The sequence below is a fragment of the Notothenia rossii genome (assembly GCF_949606895.1).
Source record: "Notothenia rossii genome assembly, chromosome: 6".
NCBI classification, from domain to species: Eukaryota; Metazoa; Chordata; class Actinopteri; order Perciformes; family Nototheniidae; genus Notothenia; species Notothenia rossii.
In genome coordinates, this window is record NC_136909.1 from 25,028,227 (window position 1) to 25,051,985 (window position 23,759).

General features: G+C 48.5%; 2 protein-coding genes across 2 annotated transcripts; both read left to right on the top strand.

The window, feature by feature from the left end:
- Positions 1-542: 542 nt before the first annotated feature.
- On the top strand, positions 543-8,827 carry LOC307044548 (uncharacterized protein; the record flags this gene model as incomplete). The annotated part of the gene is made up of 4 exons (XM_079689859.1): positions 543-2,302; positions 5,097-5,198; positions 5,929-6,244; positions 8,757-8,827. Exons 1-4 carry the CDS (start codon positions 1,235-1,237, stop codon positions 8,825-8,827), a joined length of 1,557 nt encoding a protein of 518 aa, XP_079545985.1. The 5' UTR covers positions 543-1,234.
- Positions 6,222-17,884, top strand: LOC307043928 (uncharacterized protein). The gene is made up of 8 exons (XM_079688889.1): positions 6,222-6,332; positions 8,757-8,889; positions 8,976-9,075; positions 9,286-9,392; positions 15,472-16,053; positions 16,143-16,286; positions 16,594-16,849; positions 17,076-17,884. Exons 2-8 carry the CDS (start codon positions 8,887-8,889, stop codon positions 17,735-17,737), a joined length of 1,854 nt encoding a protein of 617 aa, XP_079545015.1. The 5' UTR covers positions 6,222-6,332; positions 8,757-8,886; the 3' UTR covers positions 17,738-17,884.
- The last annotated feature ends 5,875 nt before the right edge of the window (positions 17,885-23,759 follow it).

The window sequence follows — 23,759 nt, forward strand, 5'->3', positions numbered from 1 at the left end:
GTCTTTGGCGACTAGTTTTATAACCCCATGTACACTACTTAGGTGCTTCAGGAGATTGGCATTGCTGTTATTCGATGTGGACAATGCTTTCTGTCCTGCACACAGTTTACATTTGACCGTAATATGTTGTGCGTCCTTTATCCCCACAAATTGAAAATAGTGGTTATATCTAGGCCTGTCACGATAATTAATTGTTTTGGACGATACATTTTTCTGGAAATTATTGCGATAAACGATAATATTGTCGGCACCGTTTTAAGACCATTTTAGACATAATGATAATATATAATAATAATTCAAGTACATCCTTTCAAACATAACTTTTTATTGAACATTCAACATTGCAAATGAAATGTGAAATAATATTAAAATATATAAATTAATAAATAAAACAAATTAATTAAATTATAATAAATTAATTAAATCACACACAACCAAAACAATAAATTAAATAGAGTCAGGCTGGAAAACAGAGCTCTCTTTCTCTCATATATATATATATATAAATAAATAAATATGAGCACACATTATCTCACAAGCAAAGAAAAACTCCTTAAAACAACAGTCAAGTGTACAGTCCACTGTCAAAGACCCAGATGCCTCAACAGGCCATATCCAAATCTGTTTTTCTAAGTTTTCGAGCAAGGAACACCAACATGTTTGCATTGTCGGGCGGGGGCTCTCCATCTCCAGCTGCCGTGTTTGCTCCCAGCTGGGAAAACGGAATGGGGTGGTTGTGTTTTAGGTGGTTTAAAATGCGTGGTATTGCCTGCTTTTGTCGCTACCTTTTTTAAACCAATGTGACACACCGCCCGGCTCATTCAAGTCCGTAGGTTCGCCTCATTGATTTGGTTTGAATCCAAAGTACTGCCAGACCGGAGAATCGAGATGTGTCGTTAGGTTTTGTAACTGTGGCAGCGGGGTGTGGTTTGGGCGCTGGCTGCTGGAGTGAAGGGAGTGGCTCGGCCGGAGGCCAGACAGCTGATCGGAATCAGGTAATCAGTGCGGGAAGAAAAGCATGTCTTAACCTGGTTCTGTTCTGTGATGCAGTAGGCGGGATCCTGGAAGGTCGCGAAAGGACCTGTGAAGTTTCCCACCCGGGCAACGTTTGAGACCCGCGCATATTGTTGTTTGGAGATAATAAACGCCTGTGGTCAACCAACCTGCTCTTTCCGTCCCTGTTTGAACCCTGTGTGAGCGGAGAGGCTCACAGTGGCACCTGAACAGGGACCTGATGTCGGAAGGAGAAACCCCGCTGGGTCAGGCCCTCCAACGTCTCGCTCACATGCAGGAGACCACCACAACACTGCAGCGACAGCAGAGCGAGGCTCTGCTCGGGATCGCCTCGAGCCAGCGCGAGGACCGGGCTCTCCTACGGGAGCTGCTGCAGCGTCCGGCCGCTCGGGAGGCCGATCCCGCTACCAACCCGGCCCGACCGCCTTCAATTGCCCTCCAGAAATTGACGGCAGAGGATGATCCGGAGGCATACCTGGACATCTTTGAGGGCACAGCGGCGGCGTGCGGTTGGCCGGAGGAGGAGTGGGCAGCGCGGCTATTGCCTCTGCTATCTGGGAGTGCGCAGCTAGCCGCCCACAGCCTGCCAGCAGCCTCTCGGCATGTGTACCGGCATCTGAGAAAGGCCATCCTGGACCGGCTTGGCAGCACGCCAGAGGGACACCGCCGCCGGTTCCGGGCCCTCCCCTTCGAGGACGCTGACCGGCCCTTCTCCTACGCGCAGCGGCTCCTGGATGCAGCGAGCCGCTGGCTCCAGCCGGGGGTGCGCTCCGCTGAGGAAGTCGTCGGGCAGGTGGCGCTGGAGCAGTTAATCGCCGGCCTGCCATCTTCGACGGCGAATTGGGTCCAGTGCCATCGCCCCGCCAACCTGGAAGCAGCCGTCGTCCTTGCGGAGGACCACCTCTCGCTTCCCCGGCGGAGCATGAAAGAGGAGCCCCGACCACCAGCCGTCTCAACGGGCAGACCCGTCCCAGCCCCGAGGAGGAGGTTTCCTGGAGCAGCTGCCCTTCCCTCCCCACCATCACACGGCCCCAACCCCGCAGCCCCGACACTTTCCCCCCTAGCTCTACCTTACCCTCCTGTTTTTATCTCTCCCCAGGGTCCGGCCTACGCTTCTGGTCGTCCGGTACCACGGGGGGCTCCTCAGACGTCAGGGCAGGATTGCTGGTGGTGCGGGCAGCCCGGCCACTTCCGACGGGAGTGTCCTCTCATGGAGGTCGGACAGCTGGTTCGGGTGGCAGGACCGCCAGTTGCCGCCCCCGATTTGGAAGGGACGTACCGTATACCGGTATGTATACAGGGGGGTACACACCAGGCTCTGATGGACACGGGCTGTAATCAGACGATGATACATCAGCACCTGGTTCAGCCTGGGGCATTGATTGAAGCATCGTGGGTGAAGGTGAGGTGTGTGCATGGGGATATTCACCAGTACCCGGAGGTGACGCTGGAAATGTCTTATAAGGGAAAAAAGCATAGAGTCAGGGCTGGAGTTAGCACTCGCCTTACGCACCCTCTGATTTTGGGAACGAATTGGCCGGGGTTTGCTAAGCTAGCGGGGGCTATGGGGGTGCGTTCACGGACGGCAGGGAAATGTGAGTTGTGTGCTGTGTTTAGTGGAGAGTCGGAGGCGGCTGACGACGTCGAGGGGGAAACGGACACGGAGGGGGCCGCGGAGGTCCCTCTGGACCCGCTGGTGTTTCCCGTGGAAGATTTCCCCCTCGAACAGTCGAGGGACGAGACCCTTCAGCACGCCTTCGGCCAGGTGGTGAGTATTGATGGCTCCCAGCTACACCCAAACGCAGCACTCACTCACCCACACTTTACGGTGGTTAGGGACAGGCTGTATCGTGTAAGCCGTGACACACAGACAGGAGAGATAAATACCCAGTTGTTGGTGCCAAAAAGCCGTCGGGAAATTGTTTTCCAGGCGGCTCATTATAACCCCATGTCAGGTCACCTAGGGTACGACAAATCACTACACCGGATAATGGCCCGATTTTATTGGCCGGGCATTCGCGCAGATGTGAAGCGGTGGTGTGCATCTTGCCGTGAATGTCAGCTGGTTAACCCGCCGGCCATCCCCAGAGCGCCTTTGCGCCCGTTACCATTGATTGAGGTGCCTTTTGAGAGAATTGGAATGGACCTCATCGGGCCATTAGACCGGAGTGCACGGGGATATCGCTTTGTACTAGTCCTAGTGGATTATGCAACGCGATATCCCGAGGCAGTGCCGCTGCGTAATATCTCTGCAAAGAGCGTCGCGCAGACACTGTTTCGCATTATCTCCCGAGTCGGGATCCCGAAAAAGATCCTGACTGACCAGGGCACAAAGTTTGTCACGCACACTACGCGAGCTGTATGAACTATTGGGCGTCCATTCAATACTGACTAGTGTTTACCATCCGCAGACCGACGGCCTGGTGGAACGGTTTAACAAAACACTAAAGAACATGGTTCGTAAGTTCGTTCAAGAAGATAGCCGTAATTGGGATAAATGGCTAGATCCTCTGTTGTTTGCAGTGCGGGAGGTGCCCCAGTCCTCCACGGGATTTTCTCCCTTTGAGCTGTTATTTGGTAGGAAGCCCCGGGGTGTTTTGGACCTAGTTAAGGAAAACTGGGAAGAGGGTCCAAGCACCAGTAAGAACGAAATACAGTACGTTATGGACCTGCGAGCAAAACTCCACTCACTGGGGCAGATATCACGGGAGAATTTGCTCCAGGCTCAGGAACGTCAGCAGCGCCTGTACAACAGAGGGTCAAAACTGAGACAATTTTCACCGGGAGATAAAGTGCTTGTATTACTCCCATCCTCTAGCTCTAAACTACTCGCCAAGTGGCAAGGACCCTTCGTGGTCACACGACGAGTGGGGGACGTAGATTATGAGGTGGTACGTTCTGACAGGGGGGGAGCAACACAGATTTACCACCTTAACCTCCTGAAAGCATGGAGGGAGGTGGCGTCGGTTTCTCTGGCCACCACGGTGATTGAGAGAGATGAGTTGGGACCGGAGGTCATTAAAAGCAACAAAGTAGCCCCGGTCTGTTGTGGCGACAATCTCTCATCGGGCCAGAGAGCAGACGTTGCTTCGGTGCAAAGGCAGTTTGCCGACGTGTTCTCTACGCTGCCAGGGCGCACCTCTCTCATACACCACCGCATAGAAACGCCCCCGGGCGTGGCCATTCGTTCACGGCCCTATCGGCTGCCTGAACACAGGAGGAAAATTGTTCAGGCGGAGCTTCAGGCTATGCTAGAGATGGGAGTGATAGAAGAGTCCACCAGTGACTGGTGTTGCCCCGTCGTGCTGGTACGTAAGTCCGACGGGTCAATCCGGTTCTGTGTGGACTACCGCAGGGTGAACGAGGTGTCCAAATTTGATGCTTATCCAATGCCCCGGGTCGACGAACTCCTGGATCGGCTAGGCACTGCTCGCTTTTACACAACGCTGGATTTAACCAAAGGCTATTGGCAGATTCCCCTTTCTCCAGAGTCTAAGGAAAAAACGGCCTTCTCCACTCCGTATGGTTTATACCAATTCATCACACTTCCTTTCGGGTTGTTCGGAGCTCCAGCAACCTTCCAGCGGCTCATGGACCGGGTGCTGCGTCCCCACTCTGCATATGCTGCTGCTTACTTGGATGATGTCATCATTCACAGTGAGACATGGGAGCAGCATATGCAGCAGGTGGGGGCGGTGCTCGAGTCCCTGAGGCAGGCGGGACTCACGGCCAACCCGAAGAAGTGTGCGGTTGGACGGAGGGAGGTACGGTATCTGGGGTACCACTTGGGCGGCGGGCAGGTGCGGCCACAGATAGAGAAAACAACCGCCATTTCAGCCTGTCTGGCGCCCAAGACGAAAAAATAGGTCAGGAGGTTCATGGGGCTGGCCGGCTACTACAGGCGGTTCATCCCGTCCTTTTCGGAGCTGACCAGTCCCCTGACCGACCTGACCCGAAAGGGTGCTTCAGATCCGGTCCAGTGGACGGAGCGGTGTCAGCTGGCGTTTGAGAGGGTTAAAAAAGCCCTCTGTGGTAAGCCGCTTCTGTATTCTCCTGACTTCTCTCTCCCTTTTGTGTTGCAGACCGACGCCTCGAACAGTGGGGTGGGGGCCGTTTTGTCCCAGCACGTAGAGAGGGTCGACCGCCCCGTACTGTACATTAGCCGTAAGCTCGCCCAGAGGGAGGTAAGTAAGTAAGTAAAGTTTATTTATATAGCACTTTTCACAGAAAGGATTCACAAAGTGCTTCACAGTGAGATCACGATAAAAAGGAGAATACATGGTGTAAAACAAGGAACACACAGCTACATATACACATCAAAACACAACATCAAAACATAAAACAAACTGTCAAAAAGAACCTTCACCTTTACTAAAAGTCTGTCTAAACAACAAGGTTTTCAGCTGCTTTTTAAAAAGCTCCACAGAGTTTAAAGTGCGCAAGGAAAGTGGCAGCGCGTTCCACAGTCTGGGGGCCACTGCTTGAAAGGCTCGATCCCCTCTGGTTTTAAAGTGCGTGTGCGGAATGACCAGCAGGCATTGGTCAGAGGATCTAAGAGAACGTGCAGGATTATAAAGTTTCAGCAGCTCAGAAATATAGGCAGGGGCTTGATTATTTAGAGCTCTAAAAGTGAGGACTAGTATTTTAAAATGTATCCTGACACTGACTGGGAGCCAGTGTAGTTCTGCTAAAACTGGTGTGATGTGCGCTCTTTTACTAGTGTGGGTTAAAAGCCTTGCAGCAGAGTTTTGAACAACCTGGAGACGATGAAGATCCTTCTGGCTCAGGCAAGTAAAGAGACTATTGCAGTAGTCTAGGCGGGATGAAATAAAAGCATGAATGATCATCTCTAGTTCCACCTTTGATACTAAGGTTCTCAGCTTTGAGATGTTCCTCAACTGGAAAAAAACTGAGGTGAACTACAGTACGGTGGAAAAGGAGTGCCTCGCCATACGGTGGGCGGTCGGCGCCCTGCGGTACTACCTCCTGGGGCGCCCTTTCACCCTCTGGGCGGACCATGCCCCGCTCCAGTGGCTCCACCGCATGAAGGATGCCAACGCTCGGATCACTCGGTGGTATCTGGCGTTACAGCCTTTCAACTTCAAGGTGATCCACAGGCCGGGTAACCGGATGGTCGTGGCTGATTTCCTCTCTCGCTCGGCGGAGGGGGGGGGGGGGGGGGGAGTCAGCTTGCGGCCGGCGGGATCCCGGCCTGAGTCGGGCGGTGGGGGTATGTGGCAGCGGGGTGTGGTTTGGGCGCTGGCTGCTGGAGTGAAGGGAGTGGCTCGGCCGGAGGCCAGACAGCTGATCGGAATCAGGTAATCAGTGCGGGAAGAAAAGCATGTCGTAACCTGGTTCTGTTCTGTGATGCAGTAGGCGGGATCCTGGAAGGTCGCGAAAGGACCTGTGAAGTTTCCCACCCGGGCAACATTTGAGACCCGCGCATATTGTTGTTTGGAGATAATAAACGCCTGTGGTCAACCAACCTGCTCTTTCCGTCCCTGTTTGAACCCTGTGTGAGCGGAGAGGCTCACAGTAACCAATTCCATTTCACTTTAAATTCCCCGCGAGTAAGTCACACGTTGTCTCCCGCTTGTCGCTATATTATTAATTTGGCTGCTACGCTGCTGCACGTGCACGCGGAGTGTCCTGACCTGGCTGTGTGTCAGCCCCGCCCCTCACAGCGCGCCTGGCAGCCACAGCGCTCCAGGCTAAAATGCTGGTCACATCTTTATGTAAACGGCAATTTATCGAGCTCAGAAAAGTTATCGAGTCCATTTTTATTTATCGTACGATAAGTCAATTTATCGATTATCGCGACAGGCCTAGTTATATCTCCAAGTTGTAAATGCGCTGCTGCTCTCGCTGATACTTGCATCTGCCATAGTGTGTGTGCTGGTGGTGGGCGTTGCCGTGTATGTGTGTGTGTTAGCAAGTGTTTGTGTGTCTGTGTATTTTCCCCATAAGGCAAGACTCGCCCAACTCTGTCTCTGATTGGCTTACCCTGAAATGTTACCCCGCGTTAACCAATCATCACTCCTCTCTGGTCACTTTCACTTTTACATGGTACTGTGAGAGGACATCGCTGTATTCAACTGTAAATTACATCCGCAGGGAGATTCGGTTCAGTTGGATCACATAATGTAACGCAGTGTAACCCATTTAAATCACAGTAACTATAACGGCGTTACTGAATGGGAATAGGTAACTAGTAACGTTATTAATTACCGCAAAAGGTAGTTGCGTTACAGTAATGCGTAAGTTTGTAACGCGTTAGTCCTAACACTGATACACACACCTGAGAGGCACCTGAGAGCTGCCGTTTCATTCAGACTCTTTAAAAAACAAAAACGGTCTCATTTTAACAACTCGATGTGTGATTGTTATAGCAGTAATATTAGACACTAATAATACAGTAAACTATTAACACTGTACATATTATTGTTTGCCCGTGGGATTAGGATTATCGGTAGTGAGAGCCGTGCTGCATTTTCCTCCGGTCGGATGTGATATAAAAACAAAGCGATTATTTTTTGTTGTTGTAAACTCACGTGGATTAAACTAGTTGTATTATTGCATTAATTTCAATTCGCAAACATATGATACATTAAATGATCGTGAGGATGATGAATGAAAATCGTGTGTTTGAGCCGGGCTGCATTTCCTGATGAAAAAACATAGCGATGGTTTTGTACTTACGCCAACGTGAATTAAACAACATTATTTTGTTAAATAAAAACATGGTGATGTTTTGTAAATGATTACATGTCTCTTATTTAGCACAGAATATGATCCTATCCGTGACATATGGATCTTAACAAATATCCGCTATATCAGATACCTGTAGATCTATCAGCTGTTTATTTCACATGAGTTCCAGTGTGGCAGCTTTTCACGGCTCCCCCTGGTGGATCCATGATCCATTGCAGCTGGTTTCATAAAAATTACATTTATTTATCAAGGGGGCGTATCAAGTCCTGCGGGGGGGTTTTCCTTTTCAGCAGGGGCCCACCCCGTGCAGATCACGGACCCGCACGGGTAGGCGTCTGAAAAGAAGTGCTACATCTGTACACAGGGCTTGAGGCAACCCAAGGTGGGCTTGGACCGAAAGGGCTGCGCGGGGGCCTCCACACGCTGCGTCTCACTCCGACTCTCATCATGAGGCGCGTACACGCTCAGGGGATGGATGGAGGTGTGTGCAGTGCTGCCCACATGAGGCGTTATATAACGGCGCTCATGGGTTTATTATGACCGTGTGTAGGAGGCGTATCTCGGACAGAGGAATGCCGCGAGCTCTGCAGGTTATTAACCGAGGTTAAAACCGGCAGGCTTCTGCAGCGAGCCCTGCTGTCTACTTAATTTGTGTCACATTTTCATTATTATGTTGATGTATAACTGCATAGTATTTTCATTATTTCAAACATAAGGTGACTAAAAATGGCAACCATATTTTCAGTTTTGGCAACCAAAAGCTGATGCCTGGTTGCCAGCCTGGCAACCACTTTTAAAAGTCAGCGTTGAGCCCTGGTGTGTGAGAAAGACGAGGTTAAGGTAGCATTAGTGTACAGTATTTAATGGGTGGGGGGCCTTTCTCTCTGAAATCTGGTGTTAGTTCACATCTATTTAGATTTAGATGTTTCCTTTTTAGAAAATGCATTTGTCTTATTTTATAATATGTAGTGATTGCATGAAATTGTATGGTTTTATTCTCTATTTTAAAACTTTCTTTGTCACGATATTAGAATTCAACGTGAATTCTATCGACTATCGGAGAAGACGCTTCAACTTGCCAAGATCAGCACATGGCACTTGAGCAAGGCAGATTAGCAGAGTTTCATGGAAAGAACTTGGATGAAATGACAATAGGGCCAGATGGTATGTTATTTGTTCATTATGTCTTTTTTCTCAATTTTTCTAATTGCTTCACAATGTTTAACCTGTACTCGGTATATCTCCAACAGAAAGAGTTCTTGGTAGTGATGAAGAAGAAGAGGAAAGAAGAAGAAGAAGAAGAAGGGAACGGGGACATAGAGGAAGGAAACGTTGCTTCTGCCGTTGATGGTATGTTAAGCACTTTAGTTTGCTACAAATGCAGTATATACACTATTACATACCTTTGGTCAGGGTCACAGCAATAGGACCAGTCATGGAAGTGAGAAAGTGTTCTCTCTTTTCCAAGTGTGATCAATTTCCTCTCCAATATTATTGGTTATGGTCAGCATTTCTACAGTAAAGTTAATGAAGAGCTTTTAATTTGTATAAACCCAACAGAGGAGACTATTCTACCTACTGAGGGGAATAAAATCCCTCAGAACCTGAAGACACCCAGATTGCCAACAGCAGAGGGACACAAATCGCCTGAAGACATACTTCAAAAGGTACATTTTACAATGTTCTTTTTAATTACATTATTTTACATTTGGCATTTGCCTGATGAACCTGGGGGCTGTGTTGTCTGGAACCTTGTGTTCCTGGTAGGGTCTCCCATGGCAAATTGGTCTCAGGCAAGGGGCCAGACTAAGATTGGTTCACAAGACCTCATGAAAGACGACACACGAAGTGAGGATACCCGGCCCGGAGGAAGCCCGGGGTCCCCTTCTGGAGCCAGGCCCAGAAGGAGGACTCGTCGGCGAACGTCTGGTGGCCGGGCTTGCCACGGAGCCCGGCCGGGCACAGCCCGAAAAGGCGACGTGGGCAACACCTCCGCTTCTCCGTCCCGCGGGCCCACTACCTACGGGAAACAGCGATGGGGTCGGGTGCGCTGCCAGAAGGGTGGCAGTGAAGGCAGAGGGTCTCAACGGACCAGACCCGGGCGACAGAAGCTGGCTTTGGGGACGTGGAACGTCACCTCTCTGGGGGGGAAGGAGTCGGAGCTTGTGCGGGAGGTGGAGCGTTACCAGTTGGATCTGGTTGGGCTCACCTCTACGCACAGCGTCGGCTCTGGAACCTTACTTCTGGATAGGGGTTGGACTCTATTCTTCTCCGGAGTTGCTCAAGGTGTGAGGCGCCGGGCGGGTGTGGGGATACTCACAAGTCCCCGGTTGGGTGCTTCGTTGTTAGAGTCTACCCCAGTGGACGAGAGGGTTGCCTCCCTACGCCTGCGGGTTATGGGGGGGAAAACTCTAACTGTTGTGTGTGCTTATGCACCCAACAGCAGTTCAGAGTATACGGCCTTCTTGGAGACCCTGGAAAGAGTCCTGTATGGGGCTCCTGAAGGGGACTCTTTAATCTTGCTGGGAGACTTCAACGCACATGTGGGCAATGATGGAGACACTTGGAGGGGAGTGATTGGGAGGAACGGCCCCCCTGATCTGAACCGGAGTGGTGGTTTGTTACTGGACTTCTGTGCTAGTCATGGATTGGCCATAACAAACACCATGTTCGAACATAAGGATGCTCATAAGTGTACGTGGTACCAGAGCACCCTAGGCAGAAGGTCCATGATCGATTTTGTTATCGTATCATCGGACCTGAGGCCGTATGTTTTGGACACTCGGGTAAAGAGAGGGGCGGAGTTGTCAACTGATCACCATCGGGTGGTGAGTTGGGTCCAGTGGCAGATAGACCTGGTAAGCCCAAACGTGTAGTTCGGGTGAACTGGGAACGTCTGGAGGAGGCCCAAGTTCAGGAGGCCTTCAACTCACACCTCCGGCGGAGCTTTTCGGGCATTCCTGTGGAGGTTGGGGACATTGAACCAGAGTGGTCGGTGTTCAAAGCCTCTATTGCCGAAGCCGCGGCGGGGAGCTGTGGTCTCAAGGTCCTAGGTGCCTCAAGGGGCGGTAACCCTCGAACCTCCTGGTGGACACCGGTGGACAGGGAAGCCGTCCGACTGAAGAAGGAGGCCTTCAGGGATTTGTTATCCCGGGGGACTCCCGAGGCAGTTGCAAGGTACCGACAGGCCCGAAGGGCAGCAGCCTCAGCCGTGGCCGAGGCAAAGCAGCGGGTGTGGGAGAAGTTCGGAGAAGACATGGAAAAAGACTTTCGGGCGGCACCAAAGTTGTTCTGGAAAACTGTCCGACACCTCAGGAGGGGGAAGCAGGGAACCATCCAAGCTGTGTACAGTAAGGATGGGACGTTGTTGACCTCAACTGATGGAGTGTTAGGGCGTTGGAAGGAGCACTTTGAGGAACTCCTGAACCCGACAACTCCGCCCTCTATGTTAGAGGCAGAGCTGGAGTATGACGGGGGATCGACACCAATCTCCCGGGGGGAGGTCACTGAGGTCGTCAAACAACTTCACAGTGGCAAAGCCCCGGGGGTGGATGAGATCCGCCCAGAAATGCTGAAGGCTCTGGGTGTTGAGGGACTGTCATGGTTGACACGTCTCATCAACGTTGCGTGGAAGTCGGAAACAGTACCGAAGGAGTGTCAGACCGGGGTGGTGGTTCTAGGCTTGGGCGGTATGACGGTATTACGGTATACCAGGGTATTTCGAAATACCGTCGGTATGATTTTCAATACCGTGACGTCACAGACTGTGCGCCAAATCATAGATGCGTTTCATTCTATTACACTGACACGGAGTTTTGACAGGGACGACATTGGTTGTAATGCACAGCGCGCGCCAGCAGAGGGCAGGGGAGGGCAGTCCGTCTTTCCCGTTCTCAGAGCTCAGCACAGAGCTGAGCTGAGCAAGATGGCGGCAGCATTTGCCGGCCCCGAACTCGGACAACTAGTAAAAAAGAAAAATGCCTCTGCTCCTGTTTGGGACTATTTTGGGTTTACTCGTCGCCAGTGACTTCATCCAGCACAACGAGAGATGGAGGCACTTCTTTGGGAATGTTTAAGACGGGGTGAGTGAGTGTTGACATTTTTTAATCCTATGCAACTGGTTGATGGTTTTGTAGTCGAGGTCGGACGGTTTTACAAACGAAAGCATTTACGTGCTAAACATTCACGCGAGTAATCCAATGAATCAAATAGAAATAAGGTTTTTAACACATGCACGGAATAATATTGCCAAACTAGTTAGTGAATATAGCAAACTTTATTCAATAAGTGTTAGAAATTAAAATCAATGTTTTAATGGGGAAATGTAGTTTAAACATGCCGTCAGTTTTAATGCTCTTTTATACTGAAAAAAACAGAAATTCTTGTGCACAAGCAGTTAAGCTTTTATTCTGAAAATCCTTCATTACGCATGTAGCATGTGGCTAATATACGATTTCCTAAAGAGGTGAATTTAGTAGCGAAATGATATGGAGTGGTGCAAACCGAAGCCTACTGATTTAACACTACAACTATATATGTCGAGATACTACCATGCTGAATATTAAATGAAGGTACAGTTTATTTGAATACATTATTGTTTACAGACGAGAGTAGCATGTGACAACATCCGGAATGACCGGAAACCAAACGAGCCGAGAAGTATTTTTTAGAGTATTGATTACAGCGTTTAGAATGTGTTAAACGAAAAGTGATGAAAGAGAATATGAGGAGAAGAGGCGTGTTGAGCATATATTGGATGTGAAAGGAGCCAATCCTCTGTTTAAATGCAACAACGGACATTGGAGACGAGGCGAGCCGGCTGGCGGGGAGGAGCCAGCAGAGGATATATAACAGCACCGGAGGAGAGATCCAACTCTTGGCTTCCCTAACGAGGAGCGGATCACAGCTGTTTGTCTGACTGAACAATATCATGCTTGTGACCAACCCGCGCCTTTTTTAATTAAAGTACCCAATTGAACTTTCACAGAGACTCCATTTAGTCTCCTTTTAAAGCTTCTCTCCTGGACGGGAGAATAACGAACACAGTTTACATAAGTCAAGTATTTACTCCCGGAAAATGTTTATGTATGATGATATATTGTTAACTTAGCTCACTATGGAAACAACGTCGGACATCTACAAACGCGTCCTGTATCCGATCTCAAAATGTGCCATTTGCACAATGTGTCATGTATGCAGCCCTTGTTTTGCACTTGCGCGCACGTCGCGGCACTTTGCGAGCGTCTACCGGCTCGGGCTGCATTTTACACCGAACATATAATATACCGTTCGAAACATCTATTTGCCGCCGAACGCCACCTCACTCAAGTCGACCCAAGTCATACCGTCAGTGGCGGCTGATGGAAAATATTTTTGGTGGGGCTGGCTGTTGATATAGTGAGTAAAAAAAAATTGGCGGGGAGAAATTACCCCTTAAATTGGGACTGATACCGTCATATACTTTATACCACGGTATGAAAAAAATGATACCGCCCATGCCTAGGTGGTTCCCCTTTTCAAAAAGGGGGATCAGAGGGTGTGTGCCAATTACAGAGGCATCACACTACTCAGCCTCCCCGGGAAAGTTTACTCTAAGGTACTCGAAAGGAGGGTCAGGCCGATTGTCGAACCTCAGATTGAGGAGGAACAATGCGGATTCCGTCCTGGTCGTGGAACGACGGATCAGCTTTTTACTCTCGCAAGGATCCTGGAGGGGGCCTGGGAGTACGCTCATCCAGTCTACATGTGTTTTGTAGACTTGGAGAAGGCGTATGACCGGGTTCCCAGGGAGTCACTGTGGGAGGTGCTGCGGGAGTATGGGGTGAGGGGGTCTCTACTCAGGGCCATCCAATCTCTGTACTCCCAAAGCGAGAGCTGTGTCCGGGTCCTCGGCAGTAAGTCGAACCCATTTCAGGTGAGGGTTGGCCTCCGCCAGGGCTGCGCTTTGTCACCAATCCTGTTTGTAATATACATGGATTGGATTTCGAGGCGTAGTCGTGGGGGAGGCAGGGTGTCCGCGGGGTCTTAAAAAGTATTAAAAGTTGATAAATCAATTTAGCGAAAAATAAGGCTTTTAAAAAGTATTAAAAAGTATTAAATTGCATTTTCCAAGGTATTACATTTTGTAGCTTGTTTGCAATAAGTATATAAATTATATTCTAAAGTTTGCCTGAATTTAATCATTGCGTAGGTGTATAGTGTGATTCTGTGTAGTTATTATTTTTTTTCATCCCGTTGGATTTTACGTCATCTGAACAGGACATTGCACGCTCACTGATGACTGCTGCTTGATAGCGCGCGAAGGTCAGTTTACGCCGGTTACAACATGGGGAAATGCAAGTTTTCATCCAAATGGTTGGAGGATACGGAGTTCGAACCATGGCTGAGGCCCGTGTCTGGGAATAACCGTGAGGCCTACTGCTGCATGTGTCGGAAGGCGATTAGTGTTGCCTCGATGGGGATCAAAGCCGTCCGGTCCCACATGCTAAGTGCTAGCCACAAAGCCGCTGTGGGACGCAGACAGCAGGTCTCAATCGCGCATTTCTGCGTAACATCACCGCCCCCACCCACTATCGCTGAAGTTACTACAGCCTCCGCCACTTCATCTAGCGCTACTGCTGACCTCCGAGTGATGCTGGGCGCCACTCCAACGCTGCAGGCAGAGGTTCTGTGGTGCCTCAACACCGTAATTAAACACCAATCCATCAATTCCAATGAAGGGATTTCCGATCTTTTCCGAGCTATGTTCCCAGATTCGGAAATAGCCAAGAAGTTCGCCTGTGGAAAAGACAAAACAGGGTACATAGTCCGATTCGGCTTGGCCCCTTACTTTAAAGAACAGCTCGTTAATAGCATCAACAAGGCTGGGCCGTTTGTGCTGATGTTTGACGAGAGCCTTAATCAAGCCACCAAGAAAAAACAGATGGACGTCCACATTCGTTATTGGGATGATGGCTGTGTATGGGCCAGGTATCTTGGGTCGCAATTTTTGGGACACGGAAGAGCCGAGGACTTTTTTGCATCACATTAAAGTAAGTGTATCTCTAGTCTACTTGCATTTCATGTTTAGGGCCTGCCTGAGCCACGGGTCTTTTTTTTTTCAATCCCAGGTCTTTTTTTATTTTCAAAACATATGTTATGAATATGAGTTATGTGCTTTGTAAACGACTGAATCTTTTGTTGCACACATGGCTATTTTTGGTAGATTTGGCATCTTTTCAGACGCTCTTAGGCAATTAGCGAGTATTATTTAAGATGCGACTAGAAACACATTTTTACGACAAAAGTTATTACCGGGGGAAATGCGAAAAATATACATAAAGATCTATTATATGGTAATTTAGCATGCTGCTCAGAGTAATCTCAGTCAGCAGCAGCGCCGTATAGATAGAATAGATAGATTATATTATACGGCTCTGGTCAGCAGCAGCACAGCGTCTCTCCCTCTGGTGAGAGTGAGTTACTATGGTTACGGGAACGCTCTGTGTCTCTGTCGCCCTGAAACTTTCTCGCGATTCACAGTGGGAGGAGAGAACGGAGATACCACCAGTAATGTGTTTCAATTATAAAATGTAAGTTAATATTGCAATCTTGCTTCATGACATTTGAACACCAAATAAATGACTAATTTAAATGTTATGAGTGACAAACCTATAGTTGCACCTTACCGTGCATCTGAATGACCCTGTATTTCAAGAATACACTTTCAAGGATTGTTGTCATTAATTTATTACTGTTAATTCACAGGAATGTGGTGCACAACTGAAGATGAGGCAGCTTATGTCTGTCAGCATGGATGGACCCAACGTCAACTTCAAATTGGTGAATCTTCTACAGAAAGAGCACGCAGAGCTCTATGGAGGTGCTCAGCTTTTCCTTGTTGGAAGCTGTGGCCTTCACACTCTCCACAACGCAGTAAAGGCCGGTTTTATGATGTGGCAGCTTGAAAGGCTCCTGAGAGCAATGCACTACCTCTTCCACAACGTTCCTGCGAGGAGAGAGGACTTCACCAGTCTGACAGGGTCCTCCTGCTTCCCACTACCATTCTGCGGCCACAGATGGGTTGAAAATGTCCGTGTGGCAGAGAGAGCGGTTGAAATTTGGCCGATGCTACAGAAGTACGTGGATGGTGTCAAAAACAAGAAGATCCCAAACCCTGCCACAGCCTCTTATGACACCATTGCGGCAGCACAAGGGGATCCACTCATCATAGCCAAGCTGCAGTTCTTCTTTGCGATATCCAGGACCTTCAGCCCCTTCCTGTTAAAATTTCAAACTGATGAGCCAGTGATGCCCTTCTTAGCTAAAGACTTGGCTGAGTTACTGAAGGTAATAATAACAGTAATTAAACTGAATTGGATTAATCCACACTAATGGTTCTGTCATTGATTTCTTGTTATTTCTTTATAATATGGTAGAGTCTACTGAGACGGTTTGTGAAGAGTGAAATGCTAGAGGACATCACCCCCCTGAAGCTCACCAAAGTCGATGCAGCTGATGAGAAGAACTGGGTCTCCCCGATGAATGCTGACATAGGCCTTGGTGCTGAATCTGTCATCAAGGTAATTTTGATATATTTTCAGAGACGTACTGTATATGTATAGATCTATACAGTTATGGGCCTACTATGTCTTTGCTCTACCTGTACACTGATCCAGCCAGTTTAATATGATAAATTGACCTTTTTACCATTTTATTATGCTAATGAAGGATTTGTTAAAAAATTAAATGAACTTGCATTACATATTGTGTAGTTTCAAATAAATGTATATTGAAACTCATTTTGTCATTTCAATGAGAGGTCGATATAAACTTTATTTTGTAAATCATCCTTTCTGCACAATTTACAGTCTATGTATTATTTGTCAGGCACTTCAGAGCAAACCAGGAGGCAGAGTAGGTGAGCTTTCTGTGCTCACGTTCAGGAAAGAGTGCATGAAGGGCCTGGCTGCAATGGTCAAGAAAGTGCAGGAGAAAAGCCCCCTCAAATTTCCAGTCGTCAGGCACATTGCATGTTTGGATCCCACAAACATGAGCAGGGATCCAGAGTGGTGCATCAGCAAGATGAAGAGTGTAGTCCAAAGATTCCTGGAGGACAAGCAGTTGGCAGGAGGAGTTTCAGCTGGTAGGAACAAGTATTGTTTAGGGACAATAGAAGCTTGTGTGGATTTAATTATTACGCATTCTTGTTTAAATTTGTTTTAGGAAATCTACAATACACTGTGCTTTTTATGTGTACAGATGCTGCGAGCTATGTATCTCTCAAACAACGGATGAAGCAGATGACTGTGGAATGAAATATAATGACATATGAATAATTACTTCTTTCCCTTTCTCTGTCAATGTTGTAGGTGATGTGATCGTCCAGCAATTTCAAAGATTTCTGTCTGTTGAGGGTAGAGGTGAAGGCTTCCTCTCCTTCCAGCCATTTGAGCAGCGGCTCGATGTTTTCCTGCACGAAGCTCTCAGCACATACCCTGAGCTGCGGAGATTCTGCCAGAGCCTTCTACTTCTGTCCCATGGTCAAGCCACTGTTGAAAGGGGGTTCTCTGTCAACAAGAAGGTTGAAACTGTCAACCTCCTTGAAGAATCCCTGGAGGCACAAAGGTTGATCTGCGACCAGGTTAGTGTCTGTGGGGGCGTTCTAAAGGTGCCACTCACTAAGGAGCTCCTGGCTTCTGCAGCCTTCGCAAGATCAAGGTACAGGATCTACCTGGATCAACAACAGAAGAAGAGACAGAGTGCCACACAGAGCCTCAAGAGAAGAGCAGTTGAAGATGAGCTAGAACAGCTCAAAAAGAAAAGGAAGATCCTAAAAGAAGTGTGCGGCGTCCTTCAGAAAGATGCCGATCAACTTGCTGAGCAGGCTGAGGGAAAAGCTGGATCTTTAATGGCTCAACTGCTAACAAAGTCCAACACCCTCAGGAGGAGGCACAAAGAGAAATGCATTGAGCTGGAACAAACCGAAAAAGAGTGGGACAGCAAAGCAAATGAATTGAGGCACATGCCATGATGGGTATTTGTGAACTCCTACATGGCATTACCCCGCTGAAGCTGACCAAAGTTTAATGTATATTTCATAGTACAACATTTTGTCATTTGTTTTGTTTATTGGTCAAATAATTGTTCTAATAAACCTTGCATTGGGTTGGTCACAAAATTCATTCTCTTGTGCTTTGTTCTATCTGAATTATGATAAGGAGTTATCATAAACGGTTTAATTGTGCTATCTTACAATCAATACTGTATATAGTAAATGTGAGGTAAAGTGTGTCGCCAATGTTAGAATTTGAAGTGGCGATGAGGTCTTAAAATGTATGGAAAGGGTCTTAAAAAAAGTCTTAAAAGTTATTAAACTTGACTTCAGGATTCCTGTATATACCCTGGGGAGGGGGTCTGCAGTTTGGTGGACTAAGGATTGCACCACTGCTTTTTGCAGATGATGTGGTTCCGATGGCTTCATCGGTCTGCGACCTTCAGCACTCACTGGATCGGTTCGCAACCGAGTGTGAAGCGGCTGGGATGAGGATCAGCACCTCCAAATCTGAGGCCATGGTTCTCAGCAGGAAACCGATGGACTGTCCACTCCAAGTAGGGAATGAGTCCTTACCCCAAGTGAAGGAGTTCAAGTATCTCGGGGTCTTGTTCTCGAGTGAGGGAACAATGGAGCGTGAGATGGGTCGGAGAATCGGAGCAGCGGGAGCGGTACTGCATTCTCTTTACCGCACCGTTGTGACGAAAAGGGAGCTGAGCCAGAAGGCAAAGCTCTCTGTCTACCGGGCCATTTTCGTTCCTACCCTCACCTATGGTCATGAAGGATGGGTCATGACCGAAAGAACGAGATCGCGGGTACAAGCGGCCGAGATGGGTTTTCTCCGCAGGGTGGCTGGTGTCTCCCTTAGGGATAAGGTGAGAAGTTCGGTCATCCGGGAGGGACTCGGAGTTGAACCGCTCCTCCTTCGCGTCGAAAGGAGCCAGTTGAGGTGGTTCGGGCACCTAGTTAGGATGCATTACATTACATTACATTACATTGCATTTAGCTGACGCTTTTATCCAAAGCGACTTACAATAAGTGCATTCGACCAGGAAGATACAACCTTTAAGAAAACAGAATCATATAAGTACATCAGGTTTCATAGAGCCAAACATTTCAAGTGCTACTCAACTGGCATTTAGAAAGCCAGCCCTTTATTAGTATATAAGTGCTTTGTTAGTAATTCTATCGCTCGAAGTGGAGTCTAAAGAGATGAGTTTTCAGTTTGCGTCGGAAGATGTGTAAGCTATCTGCTGTCCTGATTTCAATGGGGAGCTCATTCCACCATTTTGGAGCCAGGATAGCAAACCCACGTGTTTTTGCTGACGGGAACTTGGGTCCCCCTCGCAGTGCGGGTGCAGCGAGCTGTTTGGCTGATGCAGAGCGGAGTGCACGTGCTGGGGTGTACGGTTTAACCATGTCCTGGATGTAGGAAGGGCCAGATCCATTCGCAGCATGGTACGCAAGTACCAGTGTCTTGAAGTGGATTCTAGCAGTTACTGGAAGCCAGTGAAGGGAGCGGAGGAGCGGTGTGGTGTGGGAGAATTTGGGAAGGTTGAAGACCAGACGAGCCGCTGCATTCTGGATGAGCTGCAGAGGTCGGATGGCACATGCAGGTAGACCAGCCAGGAGGGAGTTGCAGTAGTCTAGGCGTGAGATGACGAGAGCCTGGACCAGAATCTGCGCTGATGTCTGGGTCAGCTGGGGACGTATCCTCCTGATGTTGTAAAGCGTGTATCTGCAGCAGCGGGTTGTAGCAGCGATGTTTGCAGTGAAGGACAATTTGTTATCTAGGACCACACCCAGATTCCTTGCAGTCTGAGTCGGGGAAACAACAGAGGTGCCGATGTTGATTGTTAGGTCAAGAGTGGGACAATCTTTTCCCGGAAGGAAGAGCAGTTCAGTCTTGTCAAGGTTGAGCTTGAGGTGATGAGCAGACATCCACCGAGAGATGTCTGCTAGGCAAGCAGAGATGCGTGCGACGACCTGGGTCTCTGAGCGGGGAAAGGACAGAATTAGTTGGGTGTCGTCAGCGTAGCAGTGGTATGAAAAACCATGCGGGCTAATGACAGACCCGAGCGAGTTTGTGTACAGGGAGAAGAGGAGGGGACCAAGAACCGAGCCCTGAGGGACCCCTGTAGTTAATTGACAAGGGTCGGACTCGGACCCTCTCCAAGTAACCCTGTAGGTGCGGTCGTTGAGGTATGAGGTGAGGAGGGAAAGTGCAGTGCCTGAAACTCCAAGTTCTTGGAGAGTGCGAAGGAGGATCCGATGGTTCACTGTGTCGAATGCAGCAGACAGGTCCAGAAGGATGATGACAGAGGAGAGGGAGGCTGCTTTAGCAGTGTGCAGTTCATCAGAGACAGCAAGGAGAGCAGTTTCTGTTGAGTGACCTGCCTTGAAACCAGACTGGTGCGGATCCAGAAGGTTGTTCTGATGGAGATAACAGGAGAGTTGTTTAAAGACAGCGCGTTCAAGTGTTTTAGACAGGAACGGGAGGAGAGAGACGGGCCTGTAGTTAATAACATCAGACGGATTGAGAGTGGGTTTCTTAAGGAGAGGGTTTACTCTTGCCTCCTTGAGACTGTTTGGAAAGTGACCAGAAGTTAGAGAAGTGTTGATGAAATGGGTGAGAAATGGTAGAATATCAGGAGCGATAGTCTGAAGGAGGTTTGAGGGGATAGGGTCCAGAGAACAGGTGGTAGGACGGGCAGAGGTAACGAGGGTAAGAACCTCACTTGGAGAGAGAGGGGAGAAGAAGGTCAGTGTGTGGGTGAAGGGAGGGTCTGGTGACCCAGCGGTGAGTAAAGGTGAGTCAGAAAAGGAAGAGCGAATATCATCAACCTTTTTTTCAAAGTGGTTAACAAAGTCGCTTGACAGAAGGGAGGAGGGGGGAGGTGCTTTGGGAGGGTCCAAGAGGGTGGAGAAGATAGAAAATAGTTTTTTGGGATTGGAATAGGAAGATTGGATCTTATCTTGAAAGAAAGTGCTTTTTGCCTGAGAGATGGAAGCAGAGAAAGAGGAGAGGAGAGCCTGATAGGTTAGGAGGTCGTCATGGTGTTTGGATTTCCACCATTTCCGCTCTGCTGCCCGAAGGATGGTTCTATTAGCACGCAGTGCGTCATTTAGCCAGGGAGCAGGAGGGGACTGACGAGCCGGCCGCGATGTGAGAGGACAGAGAGAGTCCAGAGAGGATGAGAGAGTAGAGAGGAGAGTTTTTGCAGCAGCGTTTGGAGGCAGGAGTTGGAACGAGTCAGAGGAAGGGAGGGCTGAGAGCACCGATGAGGCAAAGGTAGAGGGGGAGAGGGAACGGAGGTTACGGCGGACAGGAGCAGAGTTAGAAGAGATTAGGTTGTTATGTTTGGAAAGGGGTAGAGAGAATGAAATGAAGAAGTGATCGGATGTGTGGAGCGGGTTTACAGAGAGGTTAGAAGTAGAGCAGTTCCTTGAGAATATGAGATCAAGGACATTGCCAGCTTTATGAGTTGGTGGGGATGGAGACAGTGAGAAAGCAAAGGTGGTTAACAGAGATGTTAGTTCAGATATCTTCCCTGTCTGGAGGTTGAAATCTCCGAGAAGTACAGCGGGAGGGCCAGTTTCAGGGATGTGTGAGAGGAGATTATCTAACTCCTCCAAGAAGTCCCCCAAGGCGCCTGGTGGACGGTAGAGAACAACAATGGTTAATTGTATAGGATGGGTTACTGTGACGGCATGGAATTCAAAGGTAGAAGGAGTGAAATTAGGTAGCTTGAAGAGGGAAAAGCTCCATTTGGGAGAGAGCAGGAGACCAGTGCCACCTCCTCTGCCAGAGGGTCTGGGTGTATGGGAGAAGGAATATGCTGTGGAGAGAGCTGCTGGGGTGGATGTGTTGGATGGAGTGATCCAGGTCTCCGTGAGAGCAAGGAAATCCAGAGACTGCAGGGAAGCGTAGCCAGAGATGAAGTCAGCCTTAGGGACAGCTGACTGGCAGTTCCACAGGCCCCCTGAAACGAGATGTTGGATCTCAGTGGAGCATGTGGGATAGACGAGAGCAGGCCGGTGAAATCGATTAGGAGAAACACGGGGCCAGTGATAATTGCGAGAAGACACCTGGGCGCCTCCCTAGGGAGGTGTTCCAGGCACGTCCAGCAGGGAAGAGACCAAGGGGTAGACCTAGAACCAGATGGAGGGATTATATCTCTTCTCTGGCCTGGGAGCGCCTTGGGATCCCCCAGTCAGAGCTGGTTGATGTGGCCAGGGAAAAGAAAGTTTGGGGCTCTCTGCTGGAACTGCTACCTCCGCGACCCGACCACGGATAAGCGGGAGAAGATGGATGGATGGATGGACATTTGGCAGAAATTGGTCAGAAAATATATCAATCTTCCCTTTTGCACTCTTTAAACTGCTTATGTTCTGGACAACAGCTTAAGTGTTATTGTTATAGATGGTGGCATATAGATATGTGTGGCTTGAAGTTAGCGGACACCCTTTTATTGAGAGCAGTAGTTTCAATCACACCCATTTATACAGCACATAAACAGCACATGGCAATGTTGTTTTTTATCAGCATTAATAATTATTTACTCATTATACCAGCTCCACAGAACTTTTGGAGACTCCAGAGGCCTGTACTACAAAGTATGATTCATATGTTGCAGGTGCGACAAAGTGTAGTTGTACGTTTACAGTCCTGCAGACTGTATACAGCAGTGTGCCTTTTGTTGCTGCAGACTGTTTAACTCTGCAGGGGGTTTCAGATGAATTAATGACATTTGTCAATATAAAGGGAATACCCAATAGTAACTGTTGTCTTCTATACTCATTCCTTGGTAATTAAATAGTGATGAGCCTGGCAATTTAGGTCTTCACATAGACTGCCATTTTGGCCAGCGTCCCTTCCTGCCTTTGGCTGCAGCAGGTGTGTTGCTTGTTACCTGGATTATATTTTTAAGGCTATATTTATTGAATATTATAGTTTGCTCATCTTGTGAAAATACAGGCCATAGTCTTGTGCCTGTCTGCGATTGCAGTGATGCTAATTAGTCGCTTTTCGGCACCTCCCGCTTTTTTAACGCTGATTTGGGTGACTTGTTTGATTCGTGGAGAACCGAAGAGTTTTCGTTTTTGGAGTTGGGGGGGGGGGGGGGTCTGTCAGTCAGTCCGTCCGACTGACGGACGGACGGACGGACAACTTCTCACTTCAAAAAAGAAGAAGAAATCTAGACCGCAAAATACTTAAACAAGCGAGTGCCTGTTTTTCCTGGCCAAGGACAGGTTCCTTGAACACAACACGAGCGTAACGTGTCTTCAAGTGGTATATGTCTCGTCTGAAAGGAGTGTAGACTAGAGTGCTGAGGGAGAGCACCGGAACGCCGCTTCAGCTCTTCAAATATTGCAGTACCTAAGGAGCCGTGTCTTGCGTGGCTGTGTCTTTAGTTGCAAGCACAGTGGCGATCTGTTGTTATTAGCATCTGGTTAGCTAGCTATGCTAACAAATTGAAAGAGCTTTTCTACAACCAGGTGGAGGAGAGCCCTCTCCTGAGAGGCTCAAATAACCTCAGCTCTGTGAGGTTAAGGCACACCTTGATATGATAATTATAGTTATTAATGAGACATTAGAGACTAAATGAAAAACAGGTATAAAATACTATATGACAGTAACAAAAAAGTTGTTAAAAATAACGAATAGAGTTTAAAAGGGGAGTGATTTGTAAAATATCCAAGAAGAAAAATCTGCTTACGGTGTGCTTATATGGGTGTTGAGATGTATCCATGTTGCTCTCAAAGTGCACCAGATTGATGCTTTTAACTTCAATATTTAAAAAAAAGTATTCCCGGGGGAGCTTGCCCCCGGACCCCCCTAGAAGAGGTTAGGTCCCCCCCTCACTTAAATCATGTTCACATGGATAGGGTACTAAATACATTTGCACACATCTTGTGTCCATATCTTTCGGTTTTGGTGGTCATGCCACAACCGTGCACATGCACGCATTCGCGAGTCATGGTGAGATATCTGGATTAA

Bases quoted from the DNA above. Each gene is read 5' to 3' on its own strand.
- LOC307043928 (XM_079688889.1), top strand. The intron at 9,076-9,285 runs GTATGTTAAGCA...TAAACCCAACAG, and splicing joins CGTTGCTTCTGCCGTTGATG to AGGAGACTATTCTACCTACT. The intron at 9,393-15,471 runs GTACATTTTACA...GTTAATTCACAG, and splicing joins CTGAAGACATACTTCAAAAG to GAATGTGGTGCACAACTGAA.